The following is a 17,350-nucleotide window of genomic DNA, read 5'->3' on the forward strand; positions in this document are numbered from 1 at the left end:
ATCTATCTGCCAAGTGTAACGAGATACCTGATTAATAGAGGTGGGTGAAAGTGGTTTAATTTTTTGCTAAAATTCATTTTAAAACTCATTTGCCTGCATGTTATGTGTGATTTTTTGTGTAACAGAAATTCTTGGCAGTGTTACTATATTGTAACAATTTTTTCAAGGTCCCAGTCATTTTATTTTTTGGCACACATTTTGAGGGTGCTTACACTTTTATCAAGCGACATAACATACAATGCAAAAAAAATTTGTGATAAAACCAAATGAAGGTAATGGTTCAAGCTATATAAATATCATAGATGAGCAAGAGAAGTGAATAATTGCCTAAGGGAGGAGGACAATTATTTAAGTGGAGAAAATCAAAATCACTTGGTACATTCCACAATGGCACCCTATACATAACGATGATTTTGAAACTTCAAGTTTTTACACAGTTACAGATAATGAAATAACAGCACCATTGGACAGGTATGCAAGCATTTCAGATTTTCACGTTACCTATGTAGTATCAATTCTGACGATCAAATTAATCAAGTGGTAATGAAATTATTTTTTCAATTTCATTGTATTAATTCAACCATGGCGAGGATTTCAGTATTCTCTGGCTTCAGTCTTCCCCTTTTTTTCCATTGAAGCTCAGTGGAGTGCAAAAAATATCCGACAATTCATCCTCTAATACGTGGCACCCGCTCTCCTCCTATCCTTCCTGTTCCTTCCCCCAACTGCTAGCGCTTCCGGCCAGCAGCCGTGTTTAAGATTGTTACGGCATGCCGTCGATGTCAATTCGACTCGTTTAAAGACATCTATAGAGACCTATTATTTGGAAGATTATTATGAATTATTTGGAAGCACGATGCTGTGAAATCCAGAGCGTGGTCTCATCTGAAAGCAGCTTCAACGTAGCACTAGGTGTATTTCACACCAAAGATGGCACACTGGGTGCCGTGAAATGGGTGCCATGATGACCACGGCATGCCATCGATGTCGATTCGACTCGTTTAAAGACATCTATAGAGACCTATTATTTGGAATTTTATTATGAATTATTTGGAAGCACGGCACTGTGCCATGGATGGCAGCCAGCAAAAATTTAGCTCGTATGAAAGCGGTATAATGTTTCCACTCTTCCACGGCTTCCAAATTTCTTTCAGCACAATATTGATTCGAATCGACGGATTTCACAGATCTCTACAAGCTACCTCTTCCTGTAATACTCAGTTGAAGTGAACATTAAAGCAGAGAATTGGTTGAGTCACATTTTATTGCAACAAAATCACAAATGGAAAAGGTGAGATTAATGATAAAACATCACACCTTGCGTTAATCCAATCCAGGACAAACATTTACATTTCCTGGCGTCAGTACTGGGTTAAGAATGTATTCAGAAACTAAGAGAGTTCTTTTATTTTACAAATACAAGTGATTAGTCACCTTCAGACCTATTAAGTTGTTTCAACAGTCTTACGTGCAAAATTAGGCCAGGCATTCTTCGACTGAGGTTCAAGTTCTTAACGGTAATGGAGAACAATAAAGAAAACATCTTGATTCCTTTTTAGCAATGAAATTTAAAAGCTTGAAATGATTATTTTTACTAGAAATGCCATTCAACACTCATTTATGTATGTTCAAAATTACACCAATTTGAAAAGCCAGACACAAGATGTAAGGAATAAAACTGCTACAAATGAGTAATTGAGGTGCAACACACACAGGAAGTCATCTTCCTAAAGTTGAAATCAAAACACGTTACACCACCTATCTCTTAGGTCATCAACCAAACGTATCTCACCCACATCATAACAATTGACAACAAGTATCAACAACATACTATTCCTTCATTTTTTCATCATAACTTCAGCTCTTCAGCATAGTTACCAAAATATGTATGTACCACTAAAAAGGACATCAGAACTTCACACTCCGAGTCCAATCTACTAGGCTCAAAAACTTTATGGGAGAGGATGGACAGCCAGTCTCAGAGGAAAGATGTATTACAGATACACGTATTGAAAATAATAAAATACAGTGTGGAAATATGGCAACAACAACAAAGGAAATCAATCAAGCAATTGAGGTGTTTACCAGTATGTGAAACCATGGAATGTGAGACAGTTACATAACATATCAGTCCAGTTATTGCATACTCGACATGCACGTATTCTAGAAACCTGACTCAAGCCCTTTCACATTCACTTTGACTAAAATGTACAGGCAGCAAGATATAAATTAACTCTGCATTGAATCTCAATTACAATTTTAACTTGGAACTTGGGTGACAACAAAGCGCTGGAGATTCATATAGGTTCTTGCCCTGAATCATAAGAGAAAGGTAATATAAAGGAAAAAATGTCACAAGCAGGCAATACTTAATATGGCATACCTTTCAAATTTATTGAAGTGGCTGGCTTTCATTACATTTGACAAATCATTGGTGCACTATCCATGGAAATACTACAAACTAATCATTTACAAATATAGTATATAACCCAAATAAATATATACATAGGTGTACGACATATATACAAAGCTTTTGACTGTAACTATTCCAGAATTCATACACAAAAATTTTGCACATTCTTATTTACATCATCATCTCCACCTCATAATGCAGCAGTACCTAAAAATTTTCCTCACCTTAAAATGCATAAAATAACAATTCAGTACTTGAACCACAAATTGCGTTTTTTTATAAATCGATTTCAGCGCTTCCTCATGAATTTTGACTCCAGCAAGTGGATAGCAAACTTGCCCTCTCCTCCAAAAAATAGCACATTTGAATGTATTATTTCCTTAAAATGCATAACTAAATGCAAAAAGTGAAACAAGTATACTGGTTTCTGAATGCAACAAAATGGGATTTCTTCCTTAAAGTTGATTTGCATAATGGTGCTATCAACACCATATAAGATCAGTTATTCAAACGATGAAAATTCATTCAATAACTGTATTTACAATACCAAGGGATAAAGATACAAATGACTTTCTATATTCCATAACAAACACACCTTAAACATTTATCCACTATTGTGACAAGACAGAAATATTTTGATTATCAGATTTGTTGTTTCGGGGAATACCCATTTTGCAATATTATTGCTGGCAATTTTGATTATTTTTTATATTGTACAATTGGAGGAGGTGAAATTTTGCGTATTAAAAGCTGTTGGAGCTTAAAGTGTATAAAATATTTTAAATGAAGCATTATGTTTGATCTCATTAAATCAAATTTAATTCCATGTTTTAAACATGAAAGGTAACACTTACAAAACAACATGCCTCAATATAAAATAGCTGCGTCGTAAAACTGGTTTCCATAAAATTTGGAGGGAAAATATTTTGCATCAAAATATTCCACATAAATTCCCATGGACATCACATAAAAAGACCACACAAATTAAGAGAAAACCAGGCAAAAGCTTATCACAGGTACATTTAAAATTCTACACTCCCTAATCACTGGCTATGCATGATGAACTAGAATAAAACGTCGAAGAAGAATATACAAAATTATAAACACATAGAATAGGATTACCAGGAGTTAGCATCGCTGGCGACAATGTTTTAGCAAGGAAATCACAAAATAGATCTCTCTTGATTTTTAAAATAATCAAAAGTAGCAATAAAAACATTTCTAGTGAACTAGCACTAAACTCGGTGAAAATTTTCATTAGTATTGAGAAAGTTTCAGGCACTGGGCAGGATATTTTGATTTCATTGATTTGTTGAAAGGACGAGACCAAAATAATATTTCATACAAAAATTGTGCACGGCTACACATGATGATGATAAAATGGACTCACCATGAGCATCAAGAAAGACAAAATTATATTCAACACAGCCTACAACATCGAAAATGGACATGTCATGTCTAATGTCATGAGAGAAGAGTAAAAAATATTCATTTCTAAATTTTAAAATAATATTCCTGCAACAATATTTACATACACAAACACACAAAATATATGTACACATGTATGTTTGTATATTGAGCATATACTAACACACACATACGTACTCAGTTATACAACAATGAGGCAAACTCCATAAATACACATTTAAAACAAAGCTGTTCAATTCTAAGCACTCAGTTGCACCGTGAAAAACATTTTGAGCTCAATACATTCACAACTTAGAACATATAATGCCAATAATTTTTTCAAGGATTTCCAACAATGATCATGACAATATGGAAAAACAAGATAACAAGAGTAAGAAATAGAATGAAACAATGATGATTCAGCTTTAAAAACAAACTACATGATGATAGTATTGTTTGAAGGGTGGCCTTTAAAAAATGGTTGGGGACAGAGAGCAAAGTTTACAATGCACAAAGCTATCCTCGCACTGAACAAATTAACATTTAAAAACTCTCTTCCGTAAGACAATAAAATACATAGGAATATTAAGAAGTTTGCTCTCACCAGTTTTTACCCATCAATGGTGACAAAAACTTAAGTCAATGGCAATCGATTGTGATGAACAAATTAGTGACTAAAAATTACACAATTAACAGGAGTACATCAAATGCATAATGTCCCCTGAAAATGAGAGGGCTACCTTGATTCAGGGGCAGATTAAGGAAAAACTCAGACAAAAGATGTGTAAAATATTAATGTGGGAGATAGAAAAGAAGGAATCAAGAAGCGAGGGTCCCACAGGGGTGGCTAAGACCCCACCCTGTAAGCGAGACTAGGATTCCTCATTCGCCAATGCATGGTAAGTCGTTTCTCCTGATGAAGAGCCACCCAAGGACTCCATGACATCACGATTCGCACTATGAATGCCTTCGTCTTTTGCAAAATAGCCAAGGGCTACATAACCAGGCGATGCCATACGGTTTGGCTGGCTCTCTACCACTGTGCCGCACTCAACACCGTCCCCACTGTCAATTCCACAGTCTGGGGTGGGGGATTCGCGGAGGGAGTGGCACCTCACACTCTCTGCAATGGTGGGCAGGCCTCCTCCCGCCAACGAGGCGACTGTCACATAGCCCTCCGAAGCAGTGGGCCTCAGAGGCTCTGCTACACTTATGGACGGCCTACCAGGGAACAACCTGGACTCTGGGCTCTCCGGCATGTTCCCAACCCCTGGCTGCCAACCAACTCGACAATATGAGTCCGGAGCTTCCACAAAGTCATTCACTTCTTCGGTGGGCTCAGCACTCTCGGTGGTGCGCACTGGGATGAGCAGGGAAGCCTCCTTAGGCACCCACAAATAAGGATGAGCAACATAATCACCGCTCGACACGGGATTTACATCATCAAGGCAGCTCAATTCGGGGGCATCAAATGAGGTACCTGGATTGGCCATACTTTCCAAAGTCACATATCCACCAGGTGGAGGCAATTTGCTGCTGCTGTCAGTCAGCCCAATCCTTAGGTAAGATGATGGCGAGGGACTGCTGCTGCCATCTGGAGGGAACTCTCTTGTGCTCCTCGTCTCATGATCACTTTCTGTTAGATCTGATTGAAGGGACTGCGACCTGAACCTCAGGGAGCTAGGAGTGTTACTTGGTAGCGTTCTGAACATGTCTGGTGAAGGGGCATACTGTTTAAGGAGAAAATACTTATTAGTACAGCTGACGGTGTGAGGATCTCCATCATCTTCAGATATAACTAACAAAGAACACAAACAACAGTTGATAAAATAACCTTTTTAAAATAACCACAGAGCCAATTTCTTCACACAAAATTCCAATCACACATTTAACACAGAGCTGCTTTGAAATAAGAAGTCGAGAAGATGAAAGTGTAAACACCAAATCAGTTAGTGCAAAATGCTTTTGTAGAGGGCTGACCTCACTGTCTAAACATCCCACTTATTCTTAAGTACTTAAATAGAGCAATTGTGAATTTGTTTGGACCGCAAAAAAATAGGAAGTTCCATCCTACAACGTAAGTATCATGCACTGGAAATGAAGTAAGGACATATATTCACAAAACTTATCCAATCTAAGCATGAAACTGTAACAACATCATGATTGATAAGAAGAGCATAAATGATAATTACAATAATTCTTCCCTTTCCTATTCCAAAGGTGTGCTGTGAAAAAGTTGCTTTCCATTTCTATTTCAGGCTGCAATGATTGTGCTTGTCTTTGTAATTTAGCAATCCTATGATCTGTCAGTTATAAACTTAGTAAAAATATGTGTGTTCACAAAACATTTCTAGTGTTATCCACATTGATGACATGGATTATGACGGCCATTACATGAACATAACAGGAAGATAGTTAACCTTATGTTTTTGATCTAGGACCCTGAGTATGTGTATTGGTGTTATGCTTTTCAATGATATGCAGTTAACCACAAGTCGCATTTTACTAATGGGGCTAGATCAGTGAAAACTTGAGGTTGACACTCAAGACAAAGTGCACCCTTTGCCTTTACATCAACAAGAATCGACGAGGATGGGTGCGGATGCGACCGGGATAGCAAAATGATAGTCAAACTCCAGGGGCAAAATCCCTAGTGGATGGAATGCACTGAGGAAACTCGCATCAGAATATTTTCTTTCGGGCTCTGTGGCCAGCTTTTTCCTCTCTTTAGATTCATATTTATTAGAATAATGACACTATTACGAAGCAAATTAATTCACTGAGAGGAAAAAAGCAGGGGAAGTGATAGTGGTTGTATCTCTGTGGCCTTGTGGCTAAGGATTAAACCTTTCACTTAAGGGTGAAGTATTTCACACATCAATTTATTTCCACCTGGTCCTAAGAGATGATTGTGGTTCGCTCACCCACTGGAAGGAGATCATTGATCCTTTCAGTTGCGTAACTTCCCAAATTTTTTCGTGACCAAGTACTGGAAGTTGGAATACTATGTTTATTGCTTGAATTAAAATCATTTGTCATGCTCTAGGGTTATCAAAATATTTTCAAATATGAGTCTATCTTGTTATTTATTGAAGAAGGGCATTTGCCGCACGAGTTTGACTTCCATTTTGCTGGCCTCGTGGCATCCGCATCTGTCATCATCGGCTCTTTATGACGTAAAGGAAAGGATGCAGGGTGCTTCACGTGTCAACCCTCCATTAAGTATTTACCGACACGGCCCCATATCAATGTACCTGTACCTGACATCAATAAAAGGAGACTTGTGGGTGTCCACATATTATTGAAAACGACGTAACATAAAAGCATTGTGAGAGAGTGCCCTGCATACTAACAAATATGTACCTGTCATCCATGAACAGATGATAACATATATTATTACAGATATTGAGTGCAGGTCCATTAATGAATTTACTATTCTTTGCCAATGCTTCAGATTTTAATTCTTGACCTTAGGATTTCTCTTTTACTGGACATGCATATCATCAGTAATTGCAAATATTTGATAGGCTTTACATTATCAAATAACTAAGATGACAACCTGGTTGTCAACATGGAAGAATAATTTAAGTATTCTTCCATTAGTTCTAAGCTAGGAGGATGGAAATGATTAATGTCTGAAACTTTGGATAAGAATAGTAACTTCATTAAACCACCTATACTCACTACCTGGAATTAAATATTAAATAAGAGGATAAAAGCAAGAAAACAGATGATAATTATCTTAAGATTTACACGTTTCAATGAAAGAGGAAAATATTCAATATACCATTTTAGAAATAACTTAGCTCAACTGCTTGTGCCCCACCATCAATTAATTATAATCCCTTAAATGCCATGGTAGCAAACGGATTCAGCTCAAGCAGTTTATCTTCCCCTCCCAACTGCCCCCTAAACGTAGGAAAGAAACCCTATCAGCAGGTTGACCTAGTGGTTGAAGTTACATACGTTAAGTGAATTCATGCCTTCAGTTTTACCTAGAGCTCTTGTTTTGAGTCACATCTGTCCCTACTGTACCATTCATGTCATGAATTTTGCTCCATACTTCATCCTCTTTTGCAGGGCTCTCGTCACTAAAATGGCTTCAAAAGAAATTATTTGAAGCATGTAAAATTCTATTTCCATTAAAATGGCCTACTTAGCAGGTTATGCAGTCAAAAAGTCTATGGATTGGATCCAACCCGACCATACCTTCTTTTTTTTTCTCCCTCACCAGTGTACTGCACTAGGATTAATCAAGAGCAAATAATTGGAATTTAGAAGTTTTGGCTCACTTGGAAATCAAACTTCAAATTTATGCTCACTCGATGAAGCTCACAATGGCTGTGCAAGTACATTTGACCACACAGGAAGCTATTTTGTATAGACAGGCAAGTGTCCATCACCTGTACAAATTACAGTATTTTGGAAGCCCTACAGTACCAAAGTGTAGCTCAGAGATACCTCTTTTGATCACCCATCTACGAGTCAAAACTTTTCATCCATAAGTGCGGAGTTATTTCTCATTAAACCTCGAAAACCTTGTACACGAATAAAAGAACAATGCAATCATATGAGACTGATTCATTAAAGTGGGCTTAGTTCACTCTCACATTCTCTATCATCACATTTCACGTGAAACTCATTTAATTTATCATATTTGATTACTTTTATCTCCTGACAGTTTCATTCCTGTCAGGAATATTTCTTTAGTTACATTTCACTAACAAGGTGAACCTTACTAGCTCATCTGTTGCTTAAGTAATTAAAAGATTTTTGCTGAGCTGGGTAAATTTCTTTATAGGCTGGTTTTATGAAAGGAATTTCACATTAAGAATATGTATAGTACACTAAATGGCCTCAAATCATATCTTCAGTAAAGCACTATAGTACCAATTTATGACAAGTTGAGTGCATTCCCTAAGGCTTTAATTTGAAAAACATTACAGTTATGCCAGCTTTCACTAGATTAAAGGAAAATCTTCTGCAGGCACTCCTTACACCATCATACAGCAGGGGAGTGCATCGTCATCAAAAAGCTGGGAAATGCATCCTTATCACATAAGAATACCTGGACATCCCCAAAATAACATTGTGCTTTTTGCAGAGGCCAAATTTTCATTTTTTTATTAAATAGTATAGATAGTCAAAGTCAATTTAAAGTCCAAGGGGGTTAGATACATACTCAAAGCAGAATAAACCTTTGATGGACACAAGAAAAAATCTGGAGACTGCCCTAGAGCATGGCCATCTGACTCACTGGTTGCTGCAAATACATGTACAGTAAACTCTCGATTATACGAAGCAGGATATCATGAAATGTTTTATAATAGGTAGTGAAATTGTGGTCCCGGCATATAGCCTAAGGTAAATACATGGTGCCATTCACAAATATGAAACGTTTTGGAATAACGAACATTGGACTTGGTCCCCAGGAGCAAATGGAATTCGTTTAAACAACAGCAAAAAATTTTTTAACGAAACTAGTTATGCCGGCATAAGTAGCTAAAAAATCAGCGCTTCTGACTGATCCATCACAAGTGTGAAATTGTAAATGATAGTGCAACTTTGGAGGGAAAGGGTTCGCCTAAAAACTTACGGTGGAAATCCAGAGGAAGAGGAGTTCAGTAAAAATATTGTGGCTGACGCGATGCCCTTATTTACATGCCTACTCATAAACATCACATTGAGAATGCTTCATAGTTTGACATGTGAGGAAGGTTGCAGGGGTGTATTTCTACATACTTTCTAAATCCCTACGCATTTGATCATGCATTGAAAATGTTATAAGTCCATAAAAATGTGCAAATTCCAACTTTCTTGTGGGTAAATAAGCGACCTTGTTACACCACTTTCAAATCAACAGTTGGAAATATGAGTAAGGAAGAGAATTAAGTCACTTGCTGATGGAGGAAATATTTTTAATTTTAAGTTTCATTTTAGAGATAACATTAAATTTTGGAGGGAGGAAAGGTTGGGGAATAAACTGCAGTTATTAACAATGAGAGGTGGGAAGAGGTATTAAGGATATCACCAATGATATAATACTTTATACACGAGCCCATATTGAGGGTGAAATGGCTCCTCTATTGTCAATTGGAATGAAGATTTGATGATACTGTTCACTGAGTTTTCACGTAAGCACCCTGCTATCTCTCCACGAGAGATCCTAGCAATCTTTCGCCCAGGAAGTGCTGAATCATACGGTATGGGCTTGGACTAAATTTATGAGAGAAATTGTGAAGGGCTTCAGTCCGTGTCTAGATTGTGTCTAAGCAACAAAGAGTAGAGAAGAAGCAGTGGCCGGGACTAGACATGACAGCAGTGACGATGAAAATCAAGGTGAGGAAATAATTCCACTACATAAAAATGAAGTTTATGCAGCCTTCCAAACATTCAGAAATTTTGATCAGGTGATCGATCTGGACTCCCAATTTGGTTCCTATTCATGCAAGTTGGAAGTCATGGTGAAAGTAGCCATGAAGATGAGCAAACAAAATCAGATTTTTCTAATATCTTTTCATGTACATTGTAGTTTTCCAGAATCAACAAGTAAAATAGTACCTTATATATGGGGCTCTTTTTACCACCAAATTATTTTGCAGGCTATTCGTAATGAAGAGGTACTTCCACCTCTAACCATGAACTTTCTCCCAGCACTCCTCCCCATTCCGAGAGACCTTTTGTCACCGTTCCCACTGCGACTTCAGTGCTACTCATCAGCTGTTCGTGGATTTAATTTCGGGGGCTGTTCGCGATCGGCAGCACTTGAACTGTGGAAAGTTTCACTTTACTACACCACCCTCCCCTTCCCTCCCTGTCTTCCCCTACATCAGGGGGTGCCTTGTAAAGGCTTTTCGCACGGGTTGCTGCAAAAGGTTGTTGCCCGTGTAAGGTCCTCCCTCGAGCCCCTCGTTGCTCCTGATACTGGTAAGTAGAGTCGATCCACGATTGGTTTCTTCTTGTGGGTCTCTGACTTGCAATGTTTCTTTGTTGCACGGTTCATTTCATGGGTGAAAATTTATATTTATCTCAAACTATGGAGATCACCATGTGGCCGTATAGGGGCGTGAGTCCTCCTCTCTTAAAGGTGCTCACCAGCAACTGTATGACAGAAGTTTTTTTTTTAGAGTATGAATCTAACGAGAAGTATTTTATTTTGGATGCGACCTCGGGCTTGACAAGATTAAACGACTACCCATCTTCAAAAAGATTGCAATGTGTTAAGTTGTGCCACGTGATTGCGAAATTATCTATTGTCTTTGCCAGAATATGAAATATATGTCATTAAATTTTTTTTATCCTGTGCCGGCCTATTGTGTGTCATACTTTTTTTTTTGTGGTGTATCCTGAGTATGCACCTGGCACCCTACTCTTAAATTTGAAGCCAAAATTAGGGAACCACCCCAGTCTACCATCAGTACCTTCACCTAACTAGTAGAAGACTACTGATTATCCGGCAGCGGTTTCATCCGTGTTGCGGATTATCTGGCATGATTTTCACTCTCACTCAATTTTTTCCGCAATCTTTATAAAAAAATAAAATCGGAGGCAAAATCATCGGAATTACTGCATTAATGCTAGGATACACAGGGCTTATAATTTCCATTAAAATCCCCTTCGTAAAACGGAAGCGATCGCACGCTAGCTGCATTCACAGGAGCACCGTGTCCCTGTTTTCCAAGCCTCGCAGCACGCAACTGCGCTCCGTGATCACGGATACATGTCCCGCAGCAGTTACAACCCGGGCAACTTGTGCGAGATGCGACTACGTGGCGTGGTGCCTGACAGTGCAGTTTCCGACATCGAGCAGTGGTTTTGAAGCATTCGATCAAACTGTATCTGTGATCACACAGCCATGGATATGAGTACAACCCTGTTATCGCCGCTAAGAAGATCGCGAACTGGCAAAGAAAGCTCTCATTGAGTCCTGGAAGCACTCTGAAATAACAGAATATGTACCTGCATAAATAATAATAATATATTGTTTGTTTTATGTAAATTATGAACATTGCAAGACATTCAAGTGAAAGTTGGGGTTATCTGTGTTTCCCGATTATTCGTGCCGACTCTTAGCCCGGATATAATCGGGAGTGTACTGCATTGAGTGAAGCAACAGACACAGAATACCGTAATCAGTCTTTCACCTTGTTGAAAGACTAGAACGCCGTTGTCTCACTTTCATTCCAGAACTATTGTTTACACTCTCCCACAGCCTTTTGCTGATCTTCCTGACACCCAACCTACTCATCCCAAACCCCCCTTAGCTCCCACATCCCCCCCTCCCTATGGTGATGGAGCTTGAGTGCGTAGTGAAAAAAACGCGGCCTCCAAACGTAGTGTCAGGCAGGGCTGAAGGCCCTTTACCCACCCCTCTTGCTCCCACCCCCTGCACCTCTCCCTCTCCTGCCCCCACCACTCCCTCGACCACAAAGCACCCATCCCACTCTTATTTACCCCACCCACTTGGGACGCTCTCTGACCGTGGACAAGCACATGGTTCATCTCTACTGGCAATGGGGGGAAGATTTTACCTGGAGAGAGGCTGCAGAAGTATCTTCCATTATCGGGGAAATGAAAAGGTAAACTTTGTTATCCACATTCATTTTATTTTTTACGACACGTGTTTCGTCATTTCTTGGCATATTTTTTATCTGTCCTTGTTCCTGTGAGACTTAGCGGATTAGCATCCTCTCAGATTCTGTTCACCCAATGCCACGGCTGGGCTACCTGCCTGGCTAATCCCGTGATTGACCCCAATCATTTTGGAAAAGTTAGGGAGCACGAGTGGTGTATTGGGGAAAACTAAACAAAACACCAACTTTTTTAAATTATACAATTATTATACCTCCATGGGATTAAAAAATTAGCAATCTACTTAATATTAGAAAAGATTGAGCCAAAACCTTACATCAGTTTGAAATAATGAGCTTATTTTTTGGTTTTATTAACCTATTATAAACAAACTTAAATTATGCCAAAAATATGTCGCATTTTGGGTTCATTATTTTCCAAGTATTGAGTAGATTTGTAATTGTGCAATGCTGATTTTCTTTCCTGAACTCTCGAAATACGTTGGCTTTCTCTAGTTTTCAGGTTTCATTCTTCACCGTATTTAAAATTATGCTATGTAACACTGATAAAGAAAAACGATTTTTTTAGTTTTAGCGCTAGAAATAAATGGAAATAAATATTAGCACGGATGGGAGATAATTAATGATCAAATTGAATGTTACTCGGGTTTCTGTGCAGGTTAGGTGCTCCATCCACCTCTCCACTAACATTTCAATCAACTTTTATTACAACTTAAATATTCGGTGGCAGAAATTCATATCCTACATAATTTATGATCCTTACTGAATCGTAATGAAAATAACAAATTAAAAAGATTATACATTAACCGGTAAGTACGGTAGCTACTACAAATATTAACCTAAGAAGGTTATTTTGGAAACGGGCTAAGACCCTTGTTTTTCTTTCTTTCTTGTCACTAAGCGATAGAGGGCGACATAAATGGCAGTCAGGCCGGCTGCCGTTAAAATTTAGTGGGCGTTGGGAACAAATATCTATCTAATGCTTAGATAATATGTAGTTGCTATTCGCTACTGACCTCAAATTTCTAAGATTAAATTTGTATGAAAAATTTTCAATTCATTATTTGATTACGTTCTCTCTAACGGATGGGAATTTCTTTAGTGCTAAGATCATTGATATTTAACCTTAAAAAGTGGTACGTTTAGGGTCGTATGATTTTTTAATGATCTTTCACAGCATGAAGTCATTTACAACAAGCATTTTTTCAAAATTCTATCGTAAATAACAACCGAAAATGTTAAAAAAAAGGCTACTACAGACAAAAATGGGTGGTGGGAACAAAAAAAAACATTTTTTCGCAGATCATTAAAAAGGTTAGAAATTAGGAAATTCAATAATATGAAGTTCCAATTTTCCGGTCCTGCTGACTTTGTATAACTGAGAGTTAACATTTCATTGCTACAACAACCTTCGACCCTGCATTAAGATACAATCAGTTGGAATGTAAGAAAACTTCTCATTACCCTGTCAACATCTGCTCCTGAGTCAGATGAAATCTGGGTACCAGATGTTCGCTCCGAAGAAACACTTTCATGAGCTGAGCCACGACCGCTACTGCCACCACTTGGATTTCGCCCATGGCCTTCCGGACCATTCAAGAGTTTCTGAAACAGAGCCTGTTTTAAGCAACATCATAACTAGCTTGCCCATAACTTTTCAAGAAATAATAATAATAGTCTTTGATTCATTTTTCTAGGTCATTCAAAGAATTAATACAAAAGTGTAGACTAAAAGAGTAAGTGAATTAAAAAGGTATCAATAAATTTTCAAAAGTCATAAATTTGAAATAATGTACAAAACAAAGACTCCCAAAGATAATTGCCTGAAGTTAGAATCTCAATCCTAAATAATTGCTGCAAAAAATTGTCTACAGAATAATTTTCACTGCCACTGGCAAGGGCTAGAACTGGCACATCTTCATTTACACCTAAGCCGTTTTTAATAGAAGAAGCCAAGTTAATACCTCTTCATCTGCAGATCCACCGATACCCATTTTTTTCAAAGATCGATCATGGTCATCAGGGGGAAGAGTCTTATCTTTCACCTGAAACAAAGAAATCCATTGAACAATTCTCAAAATGGCAGCACCTACTAAAGCTCATCATGAATTAATTGGAACTTGCTCTGAGTGCCACAGACATCATGAAATGTACCTTGTCAAAAAAGAATAACAATGAGAGGTAAACAAATGCGTGAATTGATACTGGCATGATTCAAGTGCTTCAAAAACTAAAATTTCAAACTTTTTGAATCAACAAGACTTGTTTTAGAAACACATAAGATATGGGTACAATCGAGGGGAGTGAATTCATTACAACAACTGTGCACTTCCCCAGCTCTAAGCAGATTTTTAGGCTCAGGACTCACTCATTTCTTGGAGCTGTCTTTTCAGACACTACTTGCTGGAACATAAGCTGACAATCCACGGAAGCTCAAAGTCATATCAATGCAATAGTGGGCCTACGCTATCAAAAAAACAGATTCAGAATGCAGCCAATTTGGAATAGCACTTTGACACACCTCAAGTTAGTTTTCCCCATTCCCCATGTCATATGACTTTGAGGAAATATAATCAAGAAGCAATAGCCTGATAGCCTCAATCATCAGAAACCTTCATTTAGACTTAAAAAATGAATAAGAAATATCTGTAATGATGCAGTTCACACCCAAAATATCACTTACCGAGTTCTTCAATGAATCAGGGATCTGGACTTCTATTTTACTTATCTCTACAAAGTGAGCATACAGCCTGAAAAACAGATGATAGCATTAGCTAATAAAACAATACATAAACAGGAGACATACAATCTCAACATAGAGATGCAGATCTCAGTAACACTATGCAACTCTCCATTTTCCATCTTTAGAGCAAAACATAAAGTATGTACATGCATTACCTTAAAGACTCAGCGAAAAAGAAAATATCAATAAAGATGTACCATACAATATATACTGATTTTTGATAAACTACTTGAAATCATTACTTCGAATTTCAACAGGAAATTTAGCAAAATCTATTTTTATGGAGGATAAAGTGGAAATATAGAAAGCAACCTTAGATACGTTCTGCAGAAAGAAACAACAATAAGTCGCATACAATTTTTGCAATATTGCTAGCATAAATAATATGCAGAATTCTATCAATAATTTCACAAGCTAACTCTTATCACAAGAAGGACAGCAGGGGTCATTTGGCCCATTTTCAGAATTGAAATTAATTTTTCTTATTAAAATATTTTTTTTAATTCTGAAACTTTTTGACTTTGTTCATTTTGCTCTATATTTCGATAAATTAGTGCAAATTCAATTATAGTAGTTTGTTTTTAATTTTTATGACGCGTTATACCTAGAAGGATGGCTGGGGTCATTTGACCCACAACTTGTTTTTGTGCTATTTTCTTCTTTTTTCTTGCCTGTAGGCTCTTTTGTGCTACGTACATCATATAATCAGCAAGAGACTAGTGCTGTAGATGATTTGTTTGATTTTGAACCCCAAAGTACCCAGTTCAATGCCAGTTTCGTCCCATGGGCTCTTACCTGTATTCCAAAACCTAGGCAAAGTGACTTTTTGTACTCAATCTTCAGATATTATACAGGCAGCAAAGGTTAATAAAAATTTCTCAGTCTTTGCTTTGCGTGAAATTCATGCAATTATGATATCTTTATTTTGTATTTCTTTTATTGTTCAATGATTTTTGTATTACCCTCACTGGAAAATCACACGTATACCATGAGTGTTGTCCGTCAGCCAAGATTCAGAGCTGTTAGAGATATTATTTTTCATCAATGCTACAACAGGTTTATGAATAACTGTTTCATTTTTCTTGCCTGACGGCCTTACCCCTTTGCCGGGTGCCCCGTTATAGTGCCGCATAACTGCGTTGGGGTTTGGGGTGGGTGGACTGCAGGGAAGAATCCTGTCTCCTTTTGAGAGAGCGGAGGAATTGGGTGGACTGTAAAATTCTATTGTATATCTTACTCTTCGAATCCGTAGGACAGAGAAGTAGCATTACAGCAAGTTCTTTGAAGGTGCGAATCAGCAAACAGTTGGCGGTTGAGACCCTACCTTTCGAACGGCAATTAGCGTTACTTCTGAAATTTTTATGCTTTTGTATGCTTTTCAAGTGCTCTCTGGCTCTCTATACCTCCACTGCAACTGAAGAAGATTCTACCATATTGCGCTTTCGTTTGTAGATTTTTTTGCATGCATGTAAGCAGCAAGTTGAGGATGAAAGTAAGAAGTCGAGAAAGACATCAAGGGAAGAGAACCGTCGCCATTCAAATAGCTGTTAGGGACTATTGTGCACCAGAGAGTGTTGTAGCTGTTTTACGGGCGATCGAAGAAGATCAGTCTGGAAATGAATCGGAAATATCAGTTCAAGGACCATCTGACCAATCCATCATCATTTGTGTGTGATGGTAGCAACGATTCCAGTTCTGAAGACCAAGATCATGAATCCAATGGCGACTTTGGTGTAACAGCTTTTGCACAGCTCCATCCAATGAGATGCAGCTGCTCTTTTATGCGGTATATTCCAAATAAATCAGAAAAATTTAGAATCAAGCACTGGGTTTTGACATGGACCGATAGCATGTATGTATCAATTTATTTACATGCCTCCAAATCCAACAACCACAACTCCACAGGTACAAAAAAGAATTAGGTGCCAAATATCACAAAATTTCACCAATTTCCTTTCCATTTTACAAATTCCTTTTTAAGTGCAAATCGCTGATGTTCTAATACCCCTGCCACGTGCCTTTTAGGCAGCTTGCGAGGTAGTATGTACATGTAAATGAATAAATCACCCAATGGATGTGCTCAATGCAAAAAAAATTATTTTGTGGAAAGAGTGCTAAAATAATTACTGTCTGCCTGAGATTTATCACTAAGTAATGGTTTTTTAAATTTTTTATGCAAATTTTGTAAACCCAGTG

General features: G+C 37.8%; 1 protein-coding gene across 3 annotated transcripts in view; it reads right to left on the reverse strand.

Annotated features, from left to right (window-relative positions):
* Positions 1-1,246: 1,246 nt before the first annotated feature.
* The window catches only part of LOC124170885 (cytokine receptor-like), a 137,103-nt gene continuing 120,999 nt past the window's right edge, over positions 1,247-17,350 (reverse strand). For 2 of the 3 annotated variants that reach the window (XM_046549912.1, XM_046549914.1), the window contains 4 exons: positions 15,095-15,161; positions 14,376-14,456; positions 13,876-14,028; positions 1,247-5,550 (listed from right to left, as the gene is read on the reverse strand). In XM_046549912.1, coding sequence (XP_046405868.1) covers positions 4,693-5,550; positions 13,876-14,028; positions 14,376-14,456; positions 15,095-15,161 — 1,159 coding nt within the window. In that variant the 3' untranslated portion in view covers positions 1,247-4,692. The remainder of the gene's footprint in view (positions 5,551-13,875; positions 14,029-14,375; positions 14,457-15,094; positions 15,162-17,350) is intronic. The other variant, XM_046549913.1, reaches the window with a different exon arrangement.

Source organism: Ischnura elegans, chromosome X (assembly GCF_921293095.1).
Source record: "Ischnura elegans chromosome X, ioIscEleg1.1, whole genome shotgun sequence".
In the NCBI taxonomy this organism is placed as follows: domain Eukaryota; kingdom Metazoa; phylum Arthropoda; class Insecta; order Odonata; family Coenagrionidae; genus Ischnura; species Ischnura elegans.